Source organism: Oryzias latipes, chromosome 24 (genome assembly GCF_002234675.1).
Source record: "Oryzias latipes chromosome 24, ASM223467v1".
Taxonomy (NCBI): domain Eukaryota; kingdom Metazoa; phylum Chordata; class Actinopteri; order Beloniformes; family Adrianichthyidae; genus Oryzias; species Oryzias latipes.
The window spans coordinates 6,852,956-6,880,721 of record NC_019882.2 but is presented as its reverse complement, the minus strand read 5'-3'; the positions used below and the strand labels follow the sequence as shown (position 1 = coordinate 6,880,721).

At 38.1% G+C, this 27,766-nt stretch overlaps 1 protein-coding gene across 2 annotated transcripts in view; it reads right to left on the bottom strand.

The window, feature by feature from the left end:
* The window catches only part of LOC101173029 (glutamate receptor ionotropic, kainate 2), a 68,559-nt gene extending 41,634 nt beyond the window's left edge, over positions 1 to 26,925 (bottom strand). Inside the window, exons 1-4 of one of the 2 annotated variants that reach the window (XM_011491587.3) lie at positions 26,370 to 26,925; positions 6,600 to 6,767; positions 4,702 to 4,965; positions 2,207 to 2,388 (exon numbers count right to left, since the gene is read on the bottom strand). In XM_011491587.3, the coding sequence (XP_011489889.1) occupies positions 2,207 to 2,388; positions 4,702 to 4,965; positions 6,600 to 6,767; positions 26,370 to 26,493 (738 nt within the window). In that variant the 5' untranslated portion in view covers positions 26,494 to 26,925. The remainder of the gene's footprint in view (positions 1 to 2,206; positions 2,389 to 4,701; positions 4,966 to 6,599; positions 6,768 to 26,369) is intronic. The other variant, XM_004083458.3, reaches the window with a different exon arrangement.
* Positions 26,926 to 27,766: the final 841 nt, after the last annotated feature.

The window sequence follows — 27,766 nt, the reverse complement described above, 5'->3', positions numbered from 1 at the left end:
ACTTTATATTTAAGACAAAGAGTTCGTATTTGATTTTTTTGTTTTGATTTTAAATGGTTTATTTCAAGCAATTAAGTACAAATAATACACAACAGCAATATAATCATCAGTTATACATTGCTTGAAAGTGAGTGGAAGGAAGCGAACTTATATAATCCCACCCCGTTATACTGTAACCATTTTATTACATGATTTATCAATATCCGGTTCCCAGTTTTTATCAGACAGAATTAAAAATCATAAGATATCGATAAAGCACATGACAAAGATGAATTACTTAATTATTATGTAAAAAATAACTATTTTATAAATCAACTTGGCAAATGCAGATCAGTCATCTGAAATATATGCAGATTATGTTACTTATAATAGCCATTCATATGAATAAAACATAATACTATATCAGTAAAGTAGACACAACACTGTTTCAGGAATTTTCATAGCAAAATTTCATCAAGTATCAAAAGTTAAAAACATGTGCAAAATGATGCTACATTAGGAAAGATTTTTGAATCAATTTATCAATTTTTGGAGAAAGTGAAGTAATATCATTAAAAATCAATCAAATTAACAATTTTCAATAAGTGATTAATCATTTGTTTTACTTTTTTTTATTTTATTTTTTTTTATAATAAAGTAATGCTGTAGGGGAAAAGTAAAAAGAGTCCATAACTATTCAAAACAAAGATAAATTGTATTTTCAAAAGACATCTTAAATGTAAGACTAAATGTTGAATTCATCATTGTTTTCTAAATAGTAGTTTGTACAAATCTTTGTCATTGAGCATGTTTGTATTTTGACAGTTATCTTACCCCATATTGGAACTCAAAGGAACTTAAACACGTACAGTGTGATGCCATTCTTTGGAATGTGCAATCAAGCACTTGACCTTCAGCTTGGCCCTTTCAATGACATCTCATCATCACATCCTCTATGTTCCAGTCAGGTCTAAGTATCATCATCTTTTGTTGTCCATTGTAAGAAAATAAAAAATAAAAATATATATATATTCATATATATACCTGGAGAACTGTCACTGGGTCACAGGTCATGTATATATATATATATATATATACACACACACACACACACACGAATATGTTAAATGAAATGGGTAGCAATAAGTCACATTTGCATTTTATAAGTGTGTTCTCCTTGGCTTTTACTTTAATAGCCAGATGAACATAAAAAGTCCCACAAAGGATTTTACTAGTCTAATAACTTTCTTTGTTTGTACCATTTATATTAGTCAAACTGTAACTGTTGTCAGAAAATCATACCAGGATGTGAAGTTTTAATAGTTTGAAACACAATAATTCGTAAATGATTGTTTTTATTCCTAAATTTTCTTTCCTCCTTATACTTGGATAATTCAATTAGATTTTACTTTTACTTAATAGTTTATTTCAAAGTAAAAGTACTCCAAGGTAAACTTGACAGTGACATTCTTTCGAATACGTAACTCTTTAACCGTTTATGCAATTAACTTAATTCCATCGGATTTAGAAGTTGAGAACAAAAAAATTTGTTTCCACTTTGACTTTTTTGTTTAATTTTGATTGTCTTTACTTATGTCTAAAACAACAATAATAAATTCCTGATATGAATAATTGTCAGTTTGGTGCAGTGACCAATACCGTTTCAAGGATCTCAAAGGTGCAATATTCTTTCATGTTCAATAGGAGCTGCAGAAACCCTCATAAATAATGTGCTTCCACTAAATGAACTCCAAATGCCTGTGAGCAAAGTTAGACTTTCTAATAAAAAAAGAAACTTTATTGTACCATGGAGAGCATCCATGAGGATGGGTCAGTATTCAGGATTTAATATTCTGAATGGAAATTAAAAATGCACAAAGTAGAAATCATTTGCATCAGTGCTTAACAAGAGAAAGAGTAATAAAAGGGGCGCATATGAGCTTATTGTTTCGGCACTTATACATAATGAATGAACAAAGACTCTTTATGAAAGGAAGTTATGTAAATTTTTGGACTCTAGGTAACTTGGTTTTAATTACATTTAGGAAACATTATGGTAAAATGTCTCATTTTAATTACAAATGTTCCTTGAACTTAGCTTCACTTAGTATTCCCAAAGTGAATTTTAGGGCGATCACATGGAACCAAAACGAGTTTATACCAAGTACCTGCTTATGCTCTGTGGGTTTAGCCTAGGATGTGTCTTAGCTCATTAAAGTAGCCTCACCTGTTTCAGGATCCAGGCAGCCATCTCATGTCCACAATCAAAGATGACGTGGAACTCCTTTGCCTTCTTCATCTCCTTCAGAAGTGGTTTGGCGTCCTTGGTCTCTGTGGGCAGCTGTCGGATCTTCAAACGAATGTTGTATCGTGACGGTGCCTTGATCAGCTCCTGCAGTCGAATGAGACCTGGGGACAAAGAGGGTGCACATAGCATGAAAGAGGAATTTTAAAGATGCTGCAACAGCGTGTTTGATCTGAGGCCATTTTGAAATGTCTCTGGTTTCAAGGATGCCATAAAAACCATCTGGAATCTGGTTTTCTTAACAGTGTAAGACTCGTATGCATGCCATTCTAATCCACAGTCTATTGATCCTCCCACTCAGTCTTGGCAAGCAAACAGACTGCCACAGACCTATCAATAGAATGTTAAACTCAGCCAACACATCGCTCTCTTTTATACAATACCAAAAGCACAAAAGTGAAAGAACCTCAGTCTGAAGCATCCTACATGAACTTCCAATCTGACAGAAGTCCCCAAAATGTTGATTTGCTCTTGTATTCCACGACACCACATAGAAGAACTGAATAGGTTCAATTTTATCCTGATGGAAAGCCATGGTCAATCCTGCCTCCTCACACACACTTTAGATGTGTTCTGATAAGAGCGCCTCTGTTTGCCCAGCTTGTACTTTCCCTCAGGGAGCCTGGCTTCGCCGTCACATATTGAGCTACAATCTTCACCTTTCATTTCTCGACCACACGCTCAGGTAGAAAGCTCTCCGGGAGATACTGTGATGAGATTACAATGAGTTTCTCCCTCAGTAAAGAACTTCAGAGTCCAGGGATGAAAGGGGCTGGATTGATGGGAGAGATGATTACTTGTCATAGGTATAAAAATGGATGGAGCAGAGAGGATAGTTTGAGAGGGAACTGGAGAGATAGGATTTTTTTTTCTTTTTGCACCACTTTAAGATAGCTCAGCCTATTTTTTATTTTGAAACGAAGTGCTGTGTGAGCAGTTTAATGGTCTTACTGTGAGTGGGGCTTGGTCTCCCCGAGGCCTATAGAAAAATTGGTGTGAAATAGATACATGCAGGTCCTGTTGTGAAAAGGACCACAGCAGGGAAGAATACTGAACTACCAAGAGCTGTCCTCAGGTAATCCCAAAAGATCCCTACTCTGGGGCATGTCTGCGTCTTCCTCCTTTTGTTCATACTGACACATAGGGAGGTGTTAAGCAAGGAGAGAAAAAAATCTGTCAAGGGAACTCAGCATTTGGGAAACACTGTCAGTGTAGATGTTTGTGAGCTCCGGCTAATGCCTTCAGACTTTCCCCCTGGATCTTCTAACGGTCGTGTGTGAATATTTTATCTACTCCGATAGTTTTTCCTGCCAGCCGTCAGATAGGCTCCAATCAGCAGTGCAGGGCCCTGGAGCGTGAGGTTGTGTGATTACAGCCTGAGCGCAAGTGGAAACGGAGGGAAGAGGGGAAGCAATGCGGCTTTGCAGCTGTCACACTTTTCAGGGCGTCAGGTGTCTTACAGCAGAAAAGCTCCACAGAGGAGGCCCAAACTGCTCCTATAGGGATAGAGGCGAAAGGTCATCTCTCCATGTCTCCCTGGGATGGTTTCAGGGAGATTGAGGGTGTTAACAGACTGAGCTCAGAGGCAGGAATTGAAGAGAGGTCAAACTGATGAGTCAGAATGATGTGGCAACTGGGACGAGCAGCGAGATGTAATTTTCAGATCAACATTGGGTGCTAGAATTCAACGGTGTTTACTGACATGTACACCAAAGATGTGGAGACATTTGATGACAAAAGGTATTATACAGTCAAACAAAAGTATCCTTTCATGGATATTTAGTGGTGAGTGAGCTCATAAGACTAACCTGCGATAAATGTGAATCCACTTACAGCATAGCAACATTTAGGCATCACCCACGTCTTGCTGAATGCTTCATAAAATACAGGCAAGCATTTGAGTGTGGGTATCTTCTTTGGAGTGATTACACTTTAGCTCATAAAAACATCAGCTAAAATACAGCTGGCCTTTAAAATATGAACTGTGAGCCACTCCGCAAAGTTACAGGAGGGACGACATGGCTCACAAACTCACTTGATAGCCACCCTCACTCATCAAGTGTCTCTGTGTTGTAAATGGCTGTCGTCAGCCCCCACATACTACAGTCCTGCATTGCATTAATCTGAAGAGACATTGGGTCATCCCGGGCAATGTGGTTTGCTTTTTTTTCCTTGCTGCACTCACTCTTCTGAAAGACTGACATGAGCAGCACCTGGAGGACTCAGGCAGAACAGTAAGCTATTGATTTCTGAATTAACTTGACAGGTTACAAAGAGTTCGCTAGACTCCGGACACTACCACAATGCTTTGAAGCTCACCGGATTCACCCCCTTTTTTTACCTGTTAAATCTTACAGTTATTTTTTTTTTTTGCAACAGCAACATTTGTCATGCACAAAAACGCAGAGATGTTATACCTGTACCTGTGCTGTCGTCATAGACCACAGTGACGGTTCTCCACTTGAAGAAATGCACAAGGTCAAGGATGGCTCTACTGAGAGAGGAGAAGTCAGGGAACAAGCTGACATAGTATGAGTCCCTGTTGTCTGACACTTGATGCTTCCACTTGGTCTGGATGTGGGGCACTCCTAAAGCATTGCAGATGGACTGGACTGCGTTGGCCGAAGAGCTGTGCGAGGGGCCAAAGATGGCCGCCACTCCGAGGGAAAGCTGATCACATGCTAGTGAGGGAGAGAAAAAAAAAGCATGCAGTCAGATTTTTATCGCGGTAAAATGTGCAGATGATTTATGATATTATTGATCCCTAACATACAGTGGCCCTGAAGTCCAAATTACCAACAAATCACTAAACATATTAAAGATCCCAACGGCAACTAAAGAACCAAAACAAACAATATAAGATGACATTACATTTGAGAAATTGAAACAAAATTACAGAAACCAAAACACAATTCCAAAAAAATAATACATTTTGGGAAAACAAATGTAATTTGAAAGACAAAACTAAATGCTGTACTACAGGACATGGTTGGAAGCTTGCTGATATTGGTCCATCACTTCAACCAAAAGTTATTTGGCATGAAGCGATAATGGATTTGCTCTGTACTAATCATAGCTTTTTTTTTTAGTCTGTGGACATTGACATTTAAAAAATATAGTACCTAGCTTTTCCGGTTTCTCATTGTTTTTCGTTTTTTAGCATTTCATTTTGATTCCTGGAAATTACTTTTGTTTTCTGAAGCATTCAAATTTTTTGGAACTGTGTTTTGGTTTATGGAATTTTATTTTGATTTCTACAATGTAAAGTTTTTTTTCAATATTTGTTCTGCTTTTTTAAATGTTGTGATTTCAAATATGTTTTCGCATTAAGAGGTTTGTTGTCGTGATTTGCACTTCGGACTTACAAAAATGGTTCTGGACTTTTAAAATCATAACTGTTTGTCAGCTTTATTTTTCCAAAAGCTTTTACTTTATAAGCACAGATGTAATTCTGTCGATAGCTTTAAAAGGAGTTCAGACTGACCTTAACCCTTTTACACAAGACCTTTAACTTCAGTGTTTATATTCGACTAACATAACTCTTCAACTGTTTATGCATTTAACGTAATTCCAATGGATTCGAATTGACGAAAAGCTGCCTTACACTAATACGCTTCACTTTTCAATAATGAAGTACTTACTTAATCTATGTAAATTAGCTGATTCTATTGTGGAAAAAACATCTTTGCACCGTTATGCAACACTTTTTGTTAATAATGTGTTGTATATCAGTGCAAAGTGTGTCAGAAACAGCTGATTCATATTGATTGCTTAAACGAATGAAGAGTCACGGTTTATCAAAGAGGGACTTAGTTGTCGCCAGTGACATCTCTAGTTTTAAAGGGTTAATTATTTTTACAATCAAATCTGACCACACAGCATTTAGTATGTTTTTTTTATTACTCATCTATTTTAAGCAAAACCCAAAGAAATAGTTGCTTTTATAACCCTGGTTAGTTGATATATCTCACAGAATATATTTTAGATAAAACCACTTTAGAGGGAAATATTTTTAAAGCCACCGACAGATAGGTAATGGCCATTTTGGACATTTTTTGCCACATGACTTTCCAATAATCCTGTCAGTGGTGATATATCATAGCACTTTATTTTCAAAATGCATGCGCAGATAAAATAGAATATTTTTTTGAGGCAGTATGCAAAGGAGTGCAAAGATTTGAGTCATAAAATAAGTTAGCAGGCACTCTAATGATGTCTGAATGACCTGCTGTGAAGGACCATTTCACAGAAGTGTGATGAACAGCATATTAAAGTAAAGTGCAGTCGAACGCCCTTCCCATGCTTCCGCACTCACCTTTCCGGGAGGCCTCGAAGCTGTCAAAGATGTTTATTCTCTGGATGTCATAGGTCAGTGTGGTGTTGGGGAGCAATGTGCGGTTTCTGTTGATTGTGTTCAAGGCAAATTTGAAGGCTAGTTCCTCTGCTCCAGAGGGGCCGCTCTCGATCGATTCAAAGATTCCCCCTGTGAGTAAAAAAAATAAAAAAAATAATAAGATAATGAGACCTCTGAATGCCCCTTTTAGATAGCTGTAATTGCAACAGATTCCTTAACTCAGGCCAAATTCAACGGAACAGTCGATATGATGCAGGCAATTACAGCACAAGCAGTGCTATCATTTCAATCTCTTAAATTCATATTATTGAGGCTATTGTGTTCGCAGAACACAGCTCGATCAGACTCTGTCATGAAGCAGCTTTGTACTGTGCACAGAACATTTGGATCTCAGCTTATTTGCATTCTGTGGCAGTAATCTGTGTAATTACAGGCAATTAGTTGCATTAGGTGGTGAGTTCAGGGGAGGTTGCCCTTCTTTAACTTCCTCACTCAGCTTTGACAGAAAGGTTCGCTCTTCCGTTTTGTTCCATTGATTGCAATGATTGTCAAATAAGAGCCTGGAAAATAAGGCTTGACAAGGGAGAAGGAAAGGTAGAAATGAAAGCATAATGATAGAGCAAAGAATAAGCGCCACAGGACAGTTGACAAATGGTGCATGGAAGGGACTGAAACACAGACAAAGAGGGGGAGGGGGTCAGTCATATAATAGATTTAAAATCTTTCTGGCATTTCCACGTATTTTAATTAAGCAGTAATCCATTCTGCATCATAATTGACTGTTGCAAAAATGGAAATTTATTTTAATGGTATAATAATATTGTGCCCACAAAAATTTCAAATCTTCATTTTATTTATTAAAAATGCCTTAAAACACCCTCAACTAAGATAAAAGCAATCTAAAACAGATTATCACTATCTCATTTTATTGTGGGACATATAAATTACAGCTGTAAAGTAAAGTGCTGTCAACAGCAGACAGCTTCTTCCTGAAATGTCAGCTATTCTGGAATGAACAAAAAACAATTTAAGATCCAGATGTTCCATCAATGCAGCAATTGAAGCCATCTATATTAAATGTGTTTCATTAATGATTATACAAAATCTTACTTACACCTATTCATTAAAGCAAACATTAAGACTGAGCACTAACAAATCGCATTTGAACATTTGTAAAGTGTTGAAAATGATTGTTTGGTTCTCTAATGTACAGGAATGCATAAATACTTCATGACCAAATGAGGTCAGGGAGACTTTAATGAATCTGTCAAGCGTTTAAACAACTGAAACAGCTGCAGAATTAAGCAAATATACTCAATTATCAAAGCAGAACAGTTGAAAAGCTGGGACACCTTGGAAACTAACCAAATCTTAAGGAGATTTTAGCAAACTCCAACTTAAAAGAGAATATTTAAGAGGAAAACAAATAAAATGGCAGAGCTTCCTCTGAGAAAACTGAGAGCTGAGTTCAGGGGGTCCGTCAGCGGATCCTTTCCCTTCCGAAGGGCAAAGAGCTTTTGGTGTAATTAAATTCAGCTGGAAAATATTTAAGTCTGTTTATTGATTCAATTAGAAAACAGGAAGTCTGAAAAGGCAAAAGACAAAGAGAGTGACAGTTTTAAAAGACGGAAGGTGCAGAGCAAGATAGCAGTATAGTAATAGACAGCAGCTATAAATAGTATGCAGTCATAGAGGGAAGTGATAGTAAATGAGTGCAGGAGGGCAAAAGAGATGTCATTAACCCAGGGAAGAGAGATTTATCACTGTCACCACAGTGGAGTGATATATTGTAGTCTTTTAATTCTTTTTTATGGTAGTTTTATTTATATAAAAACTCACTGGTGCCCTGAGCGGAGGAGGGCGTCGAGGGTAGGATAAGAGCAGGGTTCTGAAAACACAGACATGCAGGCTTTGTCCTCCATTGTAATACCCACTGTGCTATAATAATGCGTTTTCATGTGTTGGCCTCCTTCTATGAACAAATGTGATGTGACTGCTATTTGTGGCATTTAATCATCCAAAATAGACAAATCATCTTTAAAAATAACAATTTTAAATTGCCAACACTGAAAAATGACAGGAATTATGTCAGTTCAAGGGAAACTATTATGCTGAGCACATGTCCACAAACATACACAAACAGTAAAAATCAAGTTTTAAATCATGCATGGGGATTTTTTTTTGTTCCGTCATTTTTTTCATTTCTATTTTTTAGAAGAAAAACATATAGGCTAAATTTGATATATCATGAAGGCAAACCATTAAAAAAAAGCTTTTTAAATTTTGTCTTGATATGCAATATATGCATTTTGTTAATCTTTACTTTTTAGGAGAATGGAAATTTTAGTGTTGTGCAAACTGATGAATCTGACATTTCATCCCAAGAGGACATTATGCACCTCTGAGAAGACTGCCACCCCTGTTGGGTTCCTTGTATATTCCTCCTGATTAAAGTCTAATAATATTCACTCAATCATCTGTCTACCTATCATCCTCGTTCTTGCTTTTGTGGCCAGTCTGATTGCAGGTGAGTGAGTGAGAGCCAAGATAATCACCAAGTGTATGTGTGCGTCTTTGTGCGTTTCTTCCTGTGTGAGTTATGGAATCACCATCATTGGCATCCATGTGAATTACGGTGCAAATGAAAGCTCGGAGTGAGTTATGAGCTGGATAATCATCCTGATGAGAAAAAACAGGCCAGCTGATCTAAGGGACCCTGAGTGTGCTTGAATACATTTGCATGTGTGTGCGTGTCAAAAAGCAAGTGCCAGAAAGTCAGTGTTTATTAAACTCCATTTTAAAGTTTCTTCATGGTTGAAATATTTAATTTTTTTATTGAAAAATAAGAAATAACATTGTAATTGCCTGGCTTTATATTCCTCAGATATCAGGTTAATTCATTATGTGTAAACAGAAGTTATTTCTTTAGTCACAGTCCAGCCTTGAATTTTATTTTCTGCAAAATATTCTTCTGTTGTGTGAAATGATAAAAGCCAAGGCCATATTTTTGAGGCTTCTGAGCACTTTCAGAACTGAAAGTACTCCTGAAAGAAAATGACTTCATAAAAGCATATAAATGCAAATACAGCCTGTTCTCTACTCAAGGATTCTGTATATAATAGGAGATGAAGCTAGACATGTTGCCATAGCAACTCAATTATGCTATGTGTATGAAGCATGAGCTGTTGTGGAATATCAGCAGCTGATTGGTGGAGGAGGGGTGTTGTGACATCCTAAACGACTTGTCTCTGTGACTAATGGCCGGTAGTGCAGTTGCAGGATGGCAGTGGGCTACCATGGCAACCAGTGAGCAAACCCTCTTTCTACGGCAAGTGGCCCAGGTATGCTCCTGGTTCTTAAGTTAGGCTTTTGGACTTCCACCATTGCAGCCCAATCCCATGGCCTGTTTCTGTCTCCCTTCATCTCTCAGCTAGTGAGCATCAGCACTCCGAGCCAATGTGCAGGAGGCAAAAGTGATGGAAACGCTCCATAAATATCGCTGAAATTCCCGGTGGGAGGGCTCCCCGGCATGTTTGGCGGTGAATGGGACATGATGCATGAAGGCCTGCATAGGGTTTACGCCCCTGGTCATTAATCTGAAGCCCCCCTTGGTAGAATAGTGGAGTGACCTTCTTATGGTGCACAGAAGCCAATTCTCTCATCACCTGAAGATCCCTTGACTTCTATTTAGAGAATGAAAAACATCCGGGACACTCGGCCGTGCAATTAAATAACTAAAGGTATAGTCACGTGCACTCAAACAGGGGTGGACTCAGGTGCTGGGGGTTTCTGGGTTGTCCGGGACCGTGAAGTGTTATAGAGAGGAGCAGCTGATTCAAGGAGCATCTTAAGTGGAGCACAGGTGTGCCTTACAAATCGCTTGAGGCTTGAATGGTCACTGCTGAAAATAGTATATGATTGTTGTGCATGCGATAATTGAATCATGAAGTATTTGTGACACACTTATGACGTACAGGTGACGCTGTCACAGTGCCCTAACGCTCCATTCTAGTTGTTAGTAAAGCATTACTCACAACTGTCCTAATGACTATATGGGCTGTCTGCGGACGGAAAATGGGCAAACCTGTACAGGACATACTGGTGGACCGCCCTTTTACATGAACAGCACTTATGGGCCTCTTGCGCAATCTGCACGATTTGGGAGGGGTCCAAAAAATGAAAAATCTGTACAACACACCTGCATCCTACTTCACCCCTACTTTACCCTTGCATGCATGGGAAATGGCCAATACTTGAATAGCGCTTTTCCACCTTCCTCGAAGGCCCAAAGCGCTTTACAGTCCCATTCACCAATTCACACACACATTCACACACTGATGGGGGCTCCACTGCCGAACACTGGCGCCAACCTTCCACTAGGGGCAAGGTGGGAATCAGTGTCGTACCCAACAACACTTCGATATATGGGTGGGCAATGTGTGAATCAAACCTGCAATATTCAGATCAGAGGTCGATCGCCCTACCACGGTTGCATGTTGTACAAGTTTTCGCTTTTGCTTGCAGGATGCCTGCAGAAAAATGTGCATTTTTGCTCCATGAGCTCATGAAGTGGTCTTCAACCTTGATATTTTGTGTGGGCCCCATACACGTTTGACATATTTTCACCCCTAGACAGCCTGTAAGTAGCCGCAAGGGCAGTTGTGACCAAGCCATTAAACATTAGTGCACTCTGTATAAAATATGTTATATCTAGATCACTTGTTCATACGAGTTTATGAATTAAGTTTAATACGTTTTTACTAGCCTTTAAATAATTGCTTTATTTTAATAGTCTTTTATTTTGATAAATTTACATTTAAACAATTAAGGATGCTTTTTGCAACTCTATCGGTTTTTGAGTATGATTTAAAAATAATAAGTTGTGCTCAATAATATATTTGCTAGATATCTATTTAAAACAAAAGTCAACAATATAAAGGCATTTATGAACTAATAAGCAATTGAAGACATTTTGCAAGAACAGTCTAAATTTTAGATGATATTTAAAATGAAATGTTCCAAAAAATTGAACTAGGAGTGTATGTGTAAGACTAAAACTGATAAAATTTGACTATCATAAAATGTATTTTAGACCAAAAAGTTGCAAAAAAAATAGTTGATATCTCTAAAAGTCCGAGTTATTTTTCCAAATCGGCACAATCAAAAATAAATAAATTCAACAAGTCTCAAGAGGATGAAAATCCACAATCAGTCGAGCAGCAGCTGACACACTGTGGAAAGGGTTATTAAACTTGAGATTATTTCCACATTGTTTTCTCCAGAGTAGAATGAATCCTGTCACTTTAAAGGTTTCTGACACTGGAGTACTCTCACCTGCCACTGCTGGTCACCATGCCTCAGGCTGACTCACACACTCCTGACTAGAGACCAAACACACAAAAATGCAAGGGATGAACTGTCTCTAAAAAAAAAAAAAATCAGTTGTTTATGAAGCAATTGAAAAAAAAAAACAATAATGCAAACATTAAACTTCAACTCTTAATGGCACCAGAGTTTACCTGCCATCAGTATGGTGATTGGCTTGTCCATTCTCTCAAGATCGATATCACCAGTCTTAAAACTCACACTTACATACTTCTTAATTAGTAATGTGTGCCTGGATGTCATTCATGACCCACCTCCAAGTGGGAAGCCAGTGATCATATAACATGTATTAAATCTAAGCACTGGCAACAGATGTGCTAATTTACCAGGCTCTCAATTTATAATAATGTGCCAGCTCCCTCCTCAAAATATGTGCTAATTTGCAAAGGCTCATTGTGGATGTGCTAAACCACCGGCTGACATTTTGTGTGCTAATTTGTCAAGCAGGGACCCCTTTTTGGTATTAATTGTGCCAAACTGTGAGTACACTTCCACAGCCCTTGAATTGCTGAATTCCTCCATGACTTGTGTCTGCTGGCACTTTCCAAGCTCTCTGCTGCTCTCGAATTGCAAATGCAACTGAAAGGAAATGCCAGCCACTGTGAAAATAAGATGCATGAGCAGAGAGGGCTCACACTTGGCTACTTGCAGACAAACACATTTCACAAAAATAAAGGCGTGCTTCTGAGATTAGACAAGCTCTTCGAAGTTAGAAAAAAGAGCAGATTGTTTGTGAAGATCACCAATGCATTTGAACAAACAGGAAGATAAGGTCAACGGGTGATTTTATTATAACTGTTTGTTGTGTGAAAATGCATTCTTTTGCCGGGATATTGCACTGTGTTGTTTGTCTTTTTACAGCTGCAATGAAAACACACCTACATGTTTCTCACCATTAAAAGGAAAGCAGAGCTCTCGGTGTCAGAACACATTCACACCGACTATAAGTACCTTTTGGCAGTTCCCTGCTGGAAAAGAAATAATAATCACTCAACGGTTTGCAGCATATAGCTCCCTTTAGGGCTACTAGAAATAATAATTTCAAGGTCTGTAAAACTTCAAATTATGTTTTCATTGAATGGAATAATTAAAAATTAATTGTATTAATAACTGAAGATTCGGTTAATACATAATAGCTCTGTAATAGTAAATTCTGGTATGCCTAAAATGTCAAAATAGTAAATAGTTGGGCTTGCCTTTTGTTAAAGACCCACTCTGATCAAAATGGTGTTTTTCTTATTTTTAACATGATAAGACAACTAAGCCTAAAATTAAATTTCTGAGTATTTCTTGACCCAAATCATTGTGAATCAGGAGCAGAACAAAAAGACAAGTTGTGACGTAGAAAATACAGTCAATGGGCTACATGAATCATCCACTTGTATGATAAGGAATTGGATTTAACTTATGCACATTCACACACCAGTGGAACCACACTGGAGGGTGAGGTGTCTTGCCCAAGGACACGACAACAGTTGGCTGGTGGGGGCAGGGTTTGAACCGTCAACCCTCTGATCATTAAACAACATGCTCAACCGCCTGAGCCACTGCTGCCCCTAGACATTTATCCATGTGGTATTTGCCAATCGAGCCGCCTACAATACAGAGGCAAATTTCAAATGAACTATTGCCGCTCTGCAGAAACTACGGTATATCCTAGAAACCGACACAAGATTTTAGATTTGGGCTAAAAACGGCATAATCATAAATAAAAGATCACTGCGAATGCTTTGAGAAATTATTAGTCTAATTTGATCATACCTGTACCTCCATACTGGCATTGTTTTTGCATAAATTCATTGTAAATTAATTCTTTTCACTTTCTTCACATCTCCTTGAGTCTTTGCATGTCTCACTCCCAACAACACGGAGTCCCTCCTGATTTATGTAATGCACTAATGGTCTTTCAGTTGGCTTTGTATTTTGTTGCAATGCACAGAAAAATATAAGTGCGTGTGTTTGGTGTGGTGTATTTGTGTGTGTGTGTGTGTGTGGGGGGGGGGGGGTCTGTAAACATAGCAAAAATTCAGCTGAATCCATTCCAGAGCAGGCTGCTCACAGAAGCTGCTCACGGATTTAGGATTGTTGGCAAATTTTGCTTCACCATGAGTTTTGTTTCTGAAACAGCACTAACAAACCCACCTTTTACAGCAATGTTGAGCAATGTATTTTGAAAAATAAACTGTATCCACAGTAAAAAAGTTTCTTCTGTCCTTCACTACAGCTGAAGGACAATCTGACAGATTCCAAAAAGGGGGATGTTCCTTGAAGCAGCTCAGCAGAAACTTTCACATTAACTTGATGAATGCAGAGATCCCCGACCTCACTCCACGCTTAACTGTGTTTATTGTGATTATTTAACATCATTGCAAGATAATTATCTCAAAACTCATGAGATGCCTTCTGTAAATTTCTTTTAACATCAGTTTATTAGTCAATTACAATATGGTGACTTGTCTTTTTGTTTTGTTTTTTGTTTTTAAAAAGCTTGTGTTTATTTCTGCTTCTGATCTACAAACCCGAAGAAAAGCACATAGAGAAAAAAAACCTGACATTGGCTTCAATATAACAAAAAGAAGCAGAAAAAAACTGTTTCCTGTGAATTATTTAACAGTGCTTTAAAGAAACCAGTCGAACTTCTATTAACTTTTCTTTTTTAAATGCAAATAGTTCTTAAATGTTAAACTTATGTTCCGTGGGGTACTTTAGAAACTTGTCTTCTCAGTGTTTGACAGTTTTCCCTTTTTCTCTGACTGTGTTAAAATTTTTTCTGATCTGTCATAAAATATGCACGATTTCATTTTGGAAATAATATTTATATAAATAACTAATTTCATAAATTTAGGAACATGATGTTTGTCACAAAAATATGTAAATGTAGGATTAAAGTTTCATGAACATAAAATTGCAGCTTTGAAATGAACACATGATCAGGGGAAAAATCCTCTGACCACATGTGACACAAGTGACTTTCATAAAGCGAAGGTTGATGACCTGTCTTAAGTGCATTCTACCTCTGGCCTGTTGACAACCGAGACAGACAGTAACACCCTCAAACACCCCCCCACCAAAAAAAAAAAAAAGGAAAAAACAGATGAATGGATGGTGGGGGCTTTATGAGCCATGGAGAGCTCACATCTGCTTAATTTTCATAAATCCACATAAATGCGATTACTCCAAAAACTCCAGGCACAAGGTCATACAAATCTTTTAAATTATACAATTCTCAAAAGTGCGGTTGAAAGCTTTTTCGGTTTGAACAGAAAACATGGGAATTGGTTCTAATATATAGACTAAACCTCAGGAAGTGAGAAGCATCATTTGTTTAATACATTGCTTTGTATTGCTTTATGACTCACTTGCCATTTCTGCCTTTACTCCATTTCCTTACTCCTACATCAAAACCACAAACAGACACTGCAGCCTTTTCTTTCTCTCAGGCAAGAGCACATCTCACGGTGGCCTCTGCAGGTGACAGATGGCAACCTCACAGCGCTGCTCACTGTAAACTGAGTTTTAATCAAGCCTAAGCACATGTGAGAAATGCTAATTATTCACTGCAGGCTAAGAGAGTCCAGCTTGGAGAACGTTGCGAGTACGCATGTGGATCAGTGGTTTATAATCACTTTCCCCATCGCGATAAAACCACCATTAATCGCTGCACAGCTGACAAATACTAAGTGTCACAGGATGGACAGTCTCAAGTGCCCTGGGATCCTTTAGACCTCAGGCTGCACTGCTCAACAAAGTAAATACGGATAAAAACTTGACTAACGGTAATCTTGGAGAAGTGAAAACACAAACAGGCTATAAGAGCAACACATTTAGATTTTCATCCTAATATCAATTGGTGATATTCAGATTCCCTTGGAATTCCTTTTTACTCCAAGTTGAATTTTAAAACAGTACAAAAAAATCTTCACCTTTTATAGAATGTAAAAGACACAGGCACAGAACTGACAAAAAGTTCAAATTATAATGTTGCAATTAGGTCAGAGCAAATTATATGAGACCCTATTGTCCTCTTTGCTCCCTTCTCTGCTCTCATTCTAATTCTCAATGTTATTCTACACATTAGAATGGCCCTGTATTACACTCTTCCCATTAAAATTTGGAACAAAATGACTGTAAAATTAGACTTTCTTTCTTGTAGAGGGGCAGATCTTATCTGCCGTCAGAACCAAAGGTCAAGAATTAATTCAGGAGGAAGCTCTTTAACTATCACAGTAGGGTTTCATATGGAGAAAAGATAAATGAAATATACAGCTTTTTTTAAATCTGATTAGAGAGGAGTCAATTCACACTGCATGTATGTATATTCACGTTTTTTCTGAAATAGCAAAGACTCAAAAGCTTTAAAATTAAGACAACAGAATCCATTTTTATCTGTATTATCTTATTAAGATGATGGTGGGCGTACGTCTGAGGAGGTAAGGTCTGCTCATGCTGTCATCTGAAGAGAGATAGAGTGCACCCCAGACAGGGTGTCGGTCCATCACAAGACCACACAGGGACAGGCAACTGTGCACTCCCTTTTTCACACCTGCATGCGATTTAAAATCAGCTTTCAGCCTAAAGTGCACATTTTATGACTGCAGGTGGGAGCTGTGGTGCATGGAGGAAAAAAAAAATAACACCACACACAAGCACAGAAGGAAGATAAAGCCTCTGAGCCCAAACTCTACACAGAAGGGCCCCAACAGGGATTTGAACCAGGAACATTCCTGCTGTGAAGTGGCAACGCTAAACCAAACAAAAAAGAAAGAAAAAAACTAGACACAAAATTAAAACATACAAGAAGACAGTCAAACCCCACAATGTCTGCATTATTCAACTGTGGAGGTATTTAGTGGTGGAATTGTTGGAAAAGATGAATTAGTTATAAGTAAAAGGAAAAGAAATCTTAGTTGTCTGACAGGACATGTATTCAAAATATATGCTCACGAATCATCTTTCCTTGTCGCAACAACACAGCCCTTGAGGCAAGCAGTTTGGAAGTAAAAGCACAAAATGTATGCTGCTAATTAATAATAAAACATTGCTTTCATTTAGCCAAAGCCTTTCTTTTTAGATCAATCATACTGCCAAAAACTTTCTTTTTCATCTTCTGATTTTTTGTGCTCACACAGAACACACTCTCTTAAAAGAAGACATTAAAAACATTTTTCTGACTTCATTATTCAAAGTAGGTTTGAAAGTAATAAAGACAGTACTTATGATGATAATGCACTGAGCATGGAGCAAAGCGCATTAACAGCATATCTTAAGCAAATACCATCAACGATAAGGCCAGCAGCCTTGCTGATTTAAAAAAAAAAAGAATTGGAAAACTTAAAAAGTAAGAAGGACTTAAAAAAATAGAGTTTATCTGCATAACTGCTGTGAAACTTAAGCTTGAATGAAAAAAAAAAATACTGTTTCTGACGGTGAAATCTGTCTCTCAAAAATTTTTACCTTCCCTCCAAGTCACAGGAGATGCAGAAAAATATATTTTACCAGGTGGTGTTTTTCTTTCTTTTTTATGTAACTGTTGCAACAATCACCAAACTGTAAAAACTTCACAAATTTCACTATGTCCCCTTTATTTTTACATGCATTTACATTGTTAGGATTAAACTTTATGTTATAATTAAAGGTTGGTTAAACTTATTTTACACATAAAATACCAGTCAAACTGGTTTCTTATTTTTAAAAACTTTGTCTTAGGAAGTGCTCAAAAATAATTGTTTTTACCTGAATAAATGCCCTCATGGTCAGCAATTTAGTCTTTGTACTAAAAAATGTTAATAAACCATCAAAATAAATAGAATTTTAAGTATAAAAACTTGCCTTTCTTCACTTTATTTTCATTTCACGAAAATGATAAATGACATCTTTAATGTTTATTTTTTTAAATTTTATTTTGGAAAATGGAATGATATCAATAACCCTTTTTTGAGTGAAATCAAGAATCTTTTCGAGAGTAAGTCCAATTAAGAAAAAGGATCTTAAAAATGATGAGAATTTAAGGTTTTTTGTTGTTGTTTTTTTCTGAAAAGACAAAAAGACGGCAGAGGAAAACCCATCAGGATTGTATTTTATTTCTCAATTTGTTGTTGTTTCATGTCATCATGATTCACATTATCTGGATGAGTACATTTATTCAATGTTTTTCTTTTTTTTTCTTTGCACTAAATCTGCTTTAAATGTTTTTTAATGGCCTTTTTGGGCCCTGAAGACTTAACTGTTTCCCAGTTTTATGCATCATCATTATCCAGCTGCAGCTGGACACATTAAAAGTATTCAGGATAGTTTTAATTACTGTAGCAAATCAAAGGGCAAAAAATCCTGTAAATTTCAAATGCTCACGTATGAAAGGTTGCAAAGAAATAACAAAAATATATAAATACATGGCAAACTAGAAAACAATGAATTTTAAGAAAGTTTAAAAAAAACATATTTGTATTCTTTTGTCTTGCAAGAAAAATAATCTCATCAAGAAAGTTTTTCTTTTTTTAACTTGTCCTGTCCAACATCTGAACAAGCAGATGAGAGCTTAAGGTGTTTTGTGTTGGACAGATTTTACTGTAATAATAGGGGTTTATGGACCCTTTGACAAACAAAGTGTATATTTGTTTAAACTCCTTTTGTATTTGAGGCCAAGCTTTATTAACAATAATTATGTTTATATGCATTCCTTTTTGGACCGGATGGAAAAAAGAAGAAAGAGGGAGAGTTGATAAATATACATATACAGAGTCATAGCATAAGAGTGTCATAAGTAAATTACATAAGTTATTGCTCACATTTAAGGAAGTTTTCCTCTTGTAAAATCATTTTAGTTCAAGAAAATGTGTCTTAATACCTAGAGTTTATTTCCTAAAATAAGATTCTTGTTAAGACCATCTTTCTTACCCATTATTTGCTGAAATAAAATCTGTCAACGTGATAAGAATTTTGGACTTATGTAAAGGGGCCTGTTTTGCAGTGCAGTGTATGAAAATAAGTCTTTAAAATAATGTCTTTAGTGTGTTTGTCAAACCAAGCCTCCCCTCCCTGTAGTACATTAGCAGACTAAAGTCAAAGGTGAGACTTTTTATACTTTATATAAAAAAAATTAGATTGAAGACAAAAGAAAGATAAAATAGAGGGAGAGTGAAAGAGCTTTAAGGCAGGGGTCTGCAACCTTTAACACCTAAAGAGCCATCCGGGTCGATTTCTTACTGTCCACAACTCAGAAGGAGCCGCAAAGTCTCTCTTCATCCTTTACAGGAAACAAAAATAAAAACACTACTTTGCGTAAATATAACTATTACGATCAAAATAAATAAACTATTGTTTGTTTGTTGTAAATAAAACATAGAAATAGTTTACAACTTTTGACAAAGGTTCACATGACTTTCTTTCACAATAAAAGACCCCCTGTATCTATCTATCTATCTATCTATCTATCTATCTATCTATCTATCTATCTATCTATCTATCTATCTATCTATCTATCTATCTATCTATCTATCTATCTATCTATCTATCTATCTATCTATCTATCTATCTATCTATCTATCTATAATGCACAATTTATTTATCGCTGTTGGTTTATCTCCGCCAAAAAACAAAAGAGTGTAACGAGGTGTAAGAAAAAAGCAACAAAACAAATTAATAAGTCCAAATTGGAGAGGTGATTGAAGTGCACTGTACTATCTCATCACAGTGTGTGAGATGGGTTCAGAAATCAACAGTGGACCTGCAAGCGTGATGGAAATTGGAGTGGAAAGATGGGAGTTTGGAAATCTAAAATGAATAGAGCTTTGAATGTGAAGGAAAGTGAGGACGCTGGAAGAGGTGGGGCACAAAGAAATAGATGAGTGAAAGAAACAACAAGGGAGAAATCAGGAATAAAAGAGGTCACTGGAGGCAGATAAAAGACACTCAATTAAAAGCCTGAATGAATGGCCCATTAGACCTGAACGGACACCTGCACCCCCGTGCTCTCACACTCCTGCAAGGCAGGAAAATGTCAGGAAAATGCTTTGGGTTCATCTGCCTCCCATGTTGTGAAGAAGTTAGCTGATAATCAGAGCTGCGGGTCCTCGTTGCTGCAAAGGTGTGCCATCTTTTTACCCACTGAAAACGCAGAGGCTGTGGCACAGCAGTGCAGATGGAAATAAATGAAAGGCTTGGATAGCCAGGGGCATGCAGGTAAAATAATATAATGGAGCTCTTCAAATATTCGCGCACGCATTATTGTTATTTTATTTTAGTAATATATTACTCAAGACTAAAAGGGGGAGAAACAATAACGACGGAATTGGCAGAGACTCAATCAGTCTGATCTGCTGACTACTATATTTCACAGCCTCTTTGATTCCGTCACACCCTGATGGGTAGCAGATTTCAAGCCTTGCCTCAATTGAATAAAACTGATGGCCAGGGTGGGTATAGATGACAAGTAACTGTGTGAGAGAAATTGAGCTGATTGGCTTCATTATGTCTTTTCAAAATCTTAAAACTGATTGCACAAGATTGGAAAATCAATCCCTCCGTCGAGCAGCGATGCTTCTGTGCGAGTGGCCGGACATCAGGAGGAACAAAAGTTTGGAGCATCAACTGAAGCTCCGTAAAATAATTTCCCAAGCTTAAAGAAACCCTTTCAGGCTATTTAATTACACTTAGCAAATGCCATCCGCTGGCTCCTCCACCAATAGTTCATTAACCCACGTGTTTCTAATCTCACTTTACCATTCGCTAATTTCTATAAAACAAAAAAGCAACACGCAGAAGTTGTTGGAGGAAAAAAATGAGAAGAACGCCTGAAACAATCAATTTAGCACTACAGGGGAGATATGTTCTATGCAGCCCTGGTACTTTGGGGACAAAAGAATGCCATGCTTTTTCGAAAATGTAATTTTAAGTAATCCTGCTTCAATGTGTCCCCCAACAGAGACAATTTCTCCCCACGTGTCCTTTCTCCACATGCAGAGATGTTCTAACTTCAGAGAAGCTTTGCTGCCAATGAGAGTCCAATTTTTAGCCCGTCTTTTTTTATCCTTTAGCTCCAAGCTTTTTACTAATTTTTTCACTGCTGGCAGCTAATAAAAGCGCCTTATTGAACATGCATTTATCCCATGGTGTTCACACTGGACTGTTGCTACCAGATACTAGTACATGTCCGCCACCTACACTTGGACTTGCAGCGAAATGTCAAAGTGGTGCAAATATTACAAAACTTGTTTCAGGTTTTTTCTTTAACAGCTCTATTTCGACATATGAGTCCCTATCTGGACAATCTTTAACCTTTTAACGCATGTTTAATCGATGCGCGTCTTGTACGTAGAGTCCAAAAATGGTCAAAGAACACGTGAACGCAGACGGCTGAAACGCACATACAGTTTACGCACGTTTACATGGACTTTACTTTAACATACACAGCTGAGGGAAGTGTTGATGCAGATAAAGACTTACATTACTGTGCTTGAAAAGATCTTTACTTGGTCGTGTGGCTGCACTAAACTTTTGAATGGTGCACCTTACAGAACAAAAGAAAAACTTTAAAAAGTGCACTTTGAAACCACAGGGTGAAGGAACTTAAGAACAAAAGGTTGTCGCTGACCACTTTACGTGCATTCATCTACATGGAACCTCACAGCAGACCAGCATTTCTGTTCCAATTAGAGCAATAAATCCTTTCAAAACAAAGTACCGACAGGACAGGTTTTGTTCTTTCTATTAAGCAGAGACTTTACAGTTAATTACCACAGTTTAGCTGCTTATTACTGTACCCTCACATTTGATGCAAAGCATGTCATTTTGTTTCAATAAACTAAACAAGATTGGGATTTTAAAAAAAAAAAAGTAAAATCCAGCGGTGTTGGCTTGTAATATTTATGCCATTGCAGCAGCCTAGTTTATAGACAGTATAAAAGCATGCTTATTTTACACTTTTACTAATCTTTTTGGCTCATGTTAACACAGATCAGAACCTGCAATAAACAAAGGGGAGTATGAAAAGTTCTACTTTGCTTATTTGCTTTGCACACATTTTCCTACTTTTTTTTTTTTTTACTATTGCTTTTAGCAATGCCAACATATTGATTTCCATTAATTCTTACCATTTTACACTCTACTGGAGGTTGAGACAACCCACTAATAAAGGCTAATAAAAACACATTTTGGGTTCAGTTCTTCAAGGGAAACCACAAGGACGTTTGTGTTCCCATTATGTTTCCTTTCTCTAAGAGCTTTTTCATGCATATCTCATAGTTGCAGGCAAGTTATCAGCTTTGCTAATACGATGCTGCTGACATTTATTCAGAGATTCAGTGCATGACTCCTGGCCTCCCACAGCATTTCCCCAGCACACTTCACTCTCCTTTCTGTCTCTCCTCACAAAAGCCATCAGAAAATGGTAATAAAAGACCACAACCGAGTGTGGGCCGAGAGTGGACTGCTCTGAGGCAAGCTAATCTATCTTTACTCAGAATCTTCTGGCCTCAACACTCACTGTTGTTCTTCTCACTCACACTTTGCACGAACTCCCTCTTTCTTCTTTTCTCTAACAAACACTCTTGTTTTCTGACACCTCTCTGTGACATCAAATTTTCCTCGTTTTCCCTTGAAGCCACTGTGAGAAGGACGGTGCTGCTTGTATTAAAATATGCAAAGAATCATGTGAGTGCTTTCAGCTCTGACCTTCAGTCAGCTTTGAGCCACACAACCAAGCAGGAAGACATGCTGCAGGGCTCCTCTCGAGGGACTGTTTTGGAGAACAATTACACATATAACCTTTAACCCTTGCTGGAGAAATTGCATGTGACAATAACAAAGAATGAAAGGCTGTAGATAATGAAAGAATGACAAACAAAAAAAGAAGAAAACTGAAATTTTCTTTGATTTGCAACAATAAAAATTGTCCCTCACACTGGGGACTGTGTATCCTGCAACAAGGTCAGTCAGTTCAAACCTCCTTATATGTAAATAATCTTTTAAAATGTTGCTTGCAAATCTCCCAAACTGACTCAACTCTGAGCACAGCAAGAAAAACTAATTTCATACCTCACAGATATTTGCCATTTTAAAATGGCAAGAAATCTGTACCCCGAATTAATCAACATCGAGTTTTTTGTAACGGAGGCATGACAGCGAGACCTTCAAAGACTCAGGACTGTAAACATGTTTTAGAAATCCATCTAGATAGTTCCCTGCTTCAAGCCCATGTGTGGTGCTGCATGCTAATGTAAGACAGATCTCCTCTTTGTTCTTGAAACCCACAGTGGGTATTTTTAAACCATGAAAATTATTTTCCAGCAGAGATAGTTTCACATTTCTATAAGCTAAAGTGAAGCCAAGTGACACATGAATATTATAAGCAGCTTTGTGTGTATTTAAATGTGTTTGCAATGAACGGGCTGGCAACAGGCCAAGGCACAGACTGATCCGCAATTCCTGCAATCCTGAACTGAACTCAAAATAATTCAGGATGGCAGAACGCAAAAGCAAATCAAGTCAATTAACTAATAACTTCACTTGAATTTGTTTCTGATTCTTCTGCATGTTCTCGACATCTTTATAATTTCACCACACCATAACAAAGTTGGGAAAAGTTTAATATGAGATATGCAATAAAGTGTTTGTTTGTGAAGAGAGGAAGATAAAATTTACTTTATCCGCATGCTATACTGAAAAAACATAAACAAAGCCAGGAAATAAACAAACAGTCTGAGCATCTCTGAGTCAACAGTGCTTTCAGCAGCCCAGGGAAATGCTGCATCTGCCAATGATGTTTGCAGATGGCAGAGATGATTCTGTCACTCACAGCCACAAACTACTTTAGGACCCAAAAAAGGGCATTTTTATTTTTTTAATATTTCCTTCTGTGTGTGACAGAAAGTTGCAAAAAAAACAAAAAAAAAAACACATGCGTCTATACATACTGATGCCATTTCCTGGAAAGGGATAACATCTTCATCATGATCACTTTAGCCAACCAGCTAGCAAACAGCAGATGCTTTGGAATTGATTACCACCCCAAATTTCCATTTCTCTGAAAGTTCCCAATCAAGAATAGGGAACAGCTTTTGCTGGTCTCATTTTATTTCATTACTGTCATTTTTTTAGGATTTTCAAATGGTAAAAGCAAGCCAAACCCAATTAACTTAATACATTATTCATCCCCGTTTTTTTACATGCTCACTTCACAGGTGGAGCTGAAGTAGAGGATTTTATTCTTTGTTATTCAGCTCTCTAAGAAGATGGATGGTAAAAAAGAGGATCTACTCCCGAGAGACCCTTTACAGTAAACTCCATGGGCTCCATTTCTGTTTCTAACAAAATGATTTACATGGAGGATTTATGAATGAGAGAATCTGAATGCAATGACAAATTTTTATGTGGAAATTCTGACACATTTTTTCCCCTGACCTGGTGCTCCTTAGAGGTTTTTCCCCCTCATTTCTCTGCAGTACTTGTCACTCTGTGCGTTGAGTTTGATGCTGTGAATACAAAAGGCTGACTATGCTGTGGTGTTACAGTGTATGTCAGTGTGTAAAGGTCTCGGGCTGACAGGAGAACAACGCTTGTACATTGTGAGCCGGCTGTCTGGGCAGAATGGAGGCAAGAAAGGAACAGACGGACCCAAGGGAGCTGACCTCCTCATTTAGGCAGACTCCAGCAGAGATTAGATGCTGAGTAAGCACATCCTGTAAAACAGGAAACGCTCTGGGATAGGAACCAATGGGCTTCAATTTTTCTCAAGACACACCTGCGCACATACAGTACATGTTGTCTCTGACAATCAGATTATTTAGAGTATTTTAAACTGAAAAGTGTAATTTCTTCAATGTTTGGAACAAGAATATAAAATTGCAGATACTTCAGTAAAGAAAATATTGAGGATAAGAATTCAAAGACACGAGGTGTTCCACTGAGCCATAAAAAGTGAGCTCAGCCTCTCTCATGAGTCACAGGCTGTGCCCGTCGCTGTCCGTGGTCCTGAACTACAGCTCCGTTTCTGTTTGCGCAACTGGATCAAAATAAGAAGCCTTTAATGATCCATGTAATCAATTCCAACTTGAAGAATGCAAAAACCAAATCTCGCAATAAACTGTTTCATCTCCATGTGTCATTTCTTCTCTTTCTTGGTCATGTTCGTCTGACAGACCACCCCGAAATGTTTGATTCAGACCTACGAAAAACATTGAAAATCAAGCGTGTGATTGATAAAACAGTTTACACGCGCTGTCTGTGAGCAGCAGCCGCGGCCATTTTCCCTTGAAAGTGTGAAACAATACATCTCATGCTGCACTTTATCTGCATGAGGAAGTCTGCACTCGTGCAGAGAGTTTCCAGTTGGCCAAAAATTAATGAATACGCCGGGCGTCTGTCAGACAATGTGTGAGACTGGAAAGCGCTCTTCCGAGTGAGGATGCAGAAGCAAGACAACCACATCTCGTTGCCATAGCGGCGGCTCGCGCGCACGCAATCTGACTTTTAAGCAGGACCCACGGGAGAACTGGGGTTTGTAGGATATGTTGTCAACTGTTGATGACATCCACTGTCGTGGGATCGGATGGGGGTTGTCAATCTAAGTTTTATATTTTTTTAATTCCTCGCAGAGCGACAGGAGCAGCCACCCTGTGACGGATCTAATTAAGCAGCAGAAGGAACCACAAGAGACCGGGATTGCGTGGCATCACGCAGAAACAGGCGCTAATTGCACCATTTTGAAGTTATGAACCATTACGCGCTTGGTGTAATCAGCAATAATTACAGACTATCAGCGTTTAGCAGACAATTTTTTTCCATGTAATTCTTGAAAATAACTTTGACTACCAAGGCACAGCCTCTATAAGTTAGTTATGACAGTTAATTGGCTTTTGGAGAACCCAGAAAGTCCTGGAAAGTGTTGAAAAACTTCAATAACAAGACAAAAATCACACAGATGTGATCATTTAGCTGGCGTCGGGTTATCGTTACTCTCTTCTGAGGTTTTATCAATATGATAACATTTGAAGAGACTCCCCAGCTTCATTTGCTTTCCATAAACTGTTGCACACTTGACTTGCTCATTTACTCGTGGTTGCAGCTCCAGCCTCTTGGAGTTACTATGGCAATCGTTTCAACTTGGAAGGGAAAAACCATCCATCCTTGATGGACTTACACTCTGGAAAATAAAAGCACTGCAACGCTTTGTGGTGATTTAAAGACATCCGCGTAAATGCCTGAGCACGCAAACCGACACCTCATGAGAAAACCAAACACTTTGCCAACTCCGGAGAAGCGAAACGACGCACGGGACAAAACGGCATTAGAACCGGATTTTACACAGAATACTCGAGCAGAATCAAGAAATAGATGGTTGTTGGAACATACCGAATCTTAAAACGTGTGGCATCCCGTGAATGTAACCAAGAAAAAGCAGCAGAAGCGGGATCAGCCTGAGGTTGGTCTTGAAAACGACACTGGTTATCATCAGATGATGGGAGGTAATCTTCATGTTGTTTTTTAGAACAAAAGCTCAGTGGCTAATCCCCCCGGTGCGCGGGGTCAATCCCCCAATAATTCTTCTACTGCTGTTGGGCAAGGCAGGGTGACGGCGGCCCTGGATGCGCAAGATCACGGCATGGTCACTTGCGCTTTCCTTAAATCCATTAGCAGTCCCAGCATGATGCTTTCCCGTCTCCTTCTTCCTGTTCACTGCGCCAACAAACAGCAATCCTCGGGCTCGAGAGACTGTGGGACATCCATGTCGAAAGGTATGGATCCAGCGGAGACGGGGGAACCCGAGCTCGGGCTTTCGGTGAGCAGCGGGAGAGGAAGTGGAAGCAGATGATACAGCAGCGACACAGCAGCCTGCTATGAGGCTCTCTGGTTTGCTTGCACTCCCATTATACTGCACTGCTGCACAGGCTCTGACGTCGAGCCAAGGTTTGTATTGTGGACGCGCAGCACAGAGAAGAACAGTGGAGTGAGAAAGAGAGGAAGGATGGAGGGATGACGGATGAGATAGCTTGTAGATGAAAAGCCAAGCAAAAAGACAGTGGTGACAGAAAAATATGTGGTTAGGAGGAAATTGATAATGAAATAACCCACGTTTGTTTACAGCAGATTCAATATTATCCTTAAATAACTCGGTGTTAATTCTTCTGAGGGTTTGTAATTGAGGTATTTGAGGATAAATCTCACAAAAAAGGCAAAACTTTTGAGACAACCCCCCATAAAAACACGTTTTGTTTACAAAAGTAACAGGTATTCTTAAAATACGACACACCACTTGAAAACCCATTCATTCTCAATGACCTCATCATTGTCTCACACTAAAACTATTTTTTTTCTTGAAAAAAAAGGTACTTTATCTAAAGAGAATCCAAAGTTATAAATATTTTTTTTGCTAATGTTCCCATTATAGGTGAACATTAACAGGGTATAAAGGTCGTCTTATATGAGGTCCCTTTGGCAAAAAGTGGTTTATTTAAGTGTACTACAAGCTTGGTCCACACTGAAAAAAGTAAACAATTTCAGTCATCAGTTTAATGTGTTTTTCCTCATTGCAGTAATGAAAAAAATAATCATTTGTGTCTGACCTACTAAAAGTGAGGCAGTATACTTGAAGTTTAGTTCATATATGTCATGATTGCTATAGGGGACAGACCCAGGCGACTGAACCCGGAAGGAAACACAGGAGAATAAGATGGTAAGTAAATTAGTTTATTTTCCTGAAAGAGGATTCGAGGGCGAGTATGTATAAGGAGCGTGGGCGGCGTGGAGAT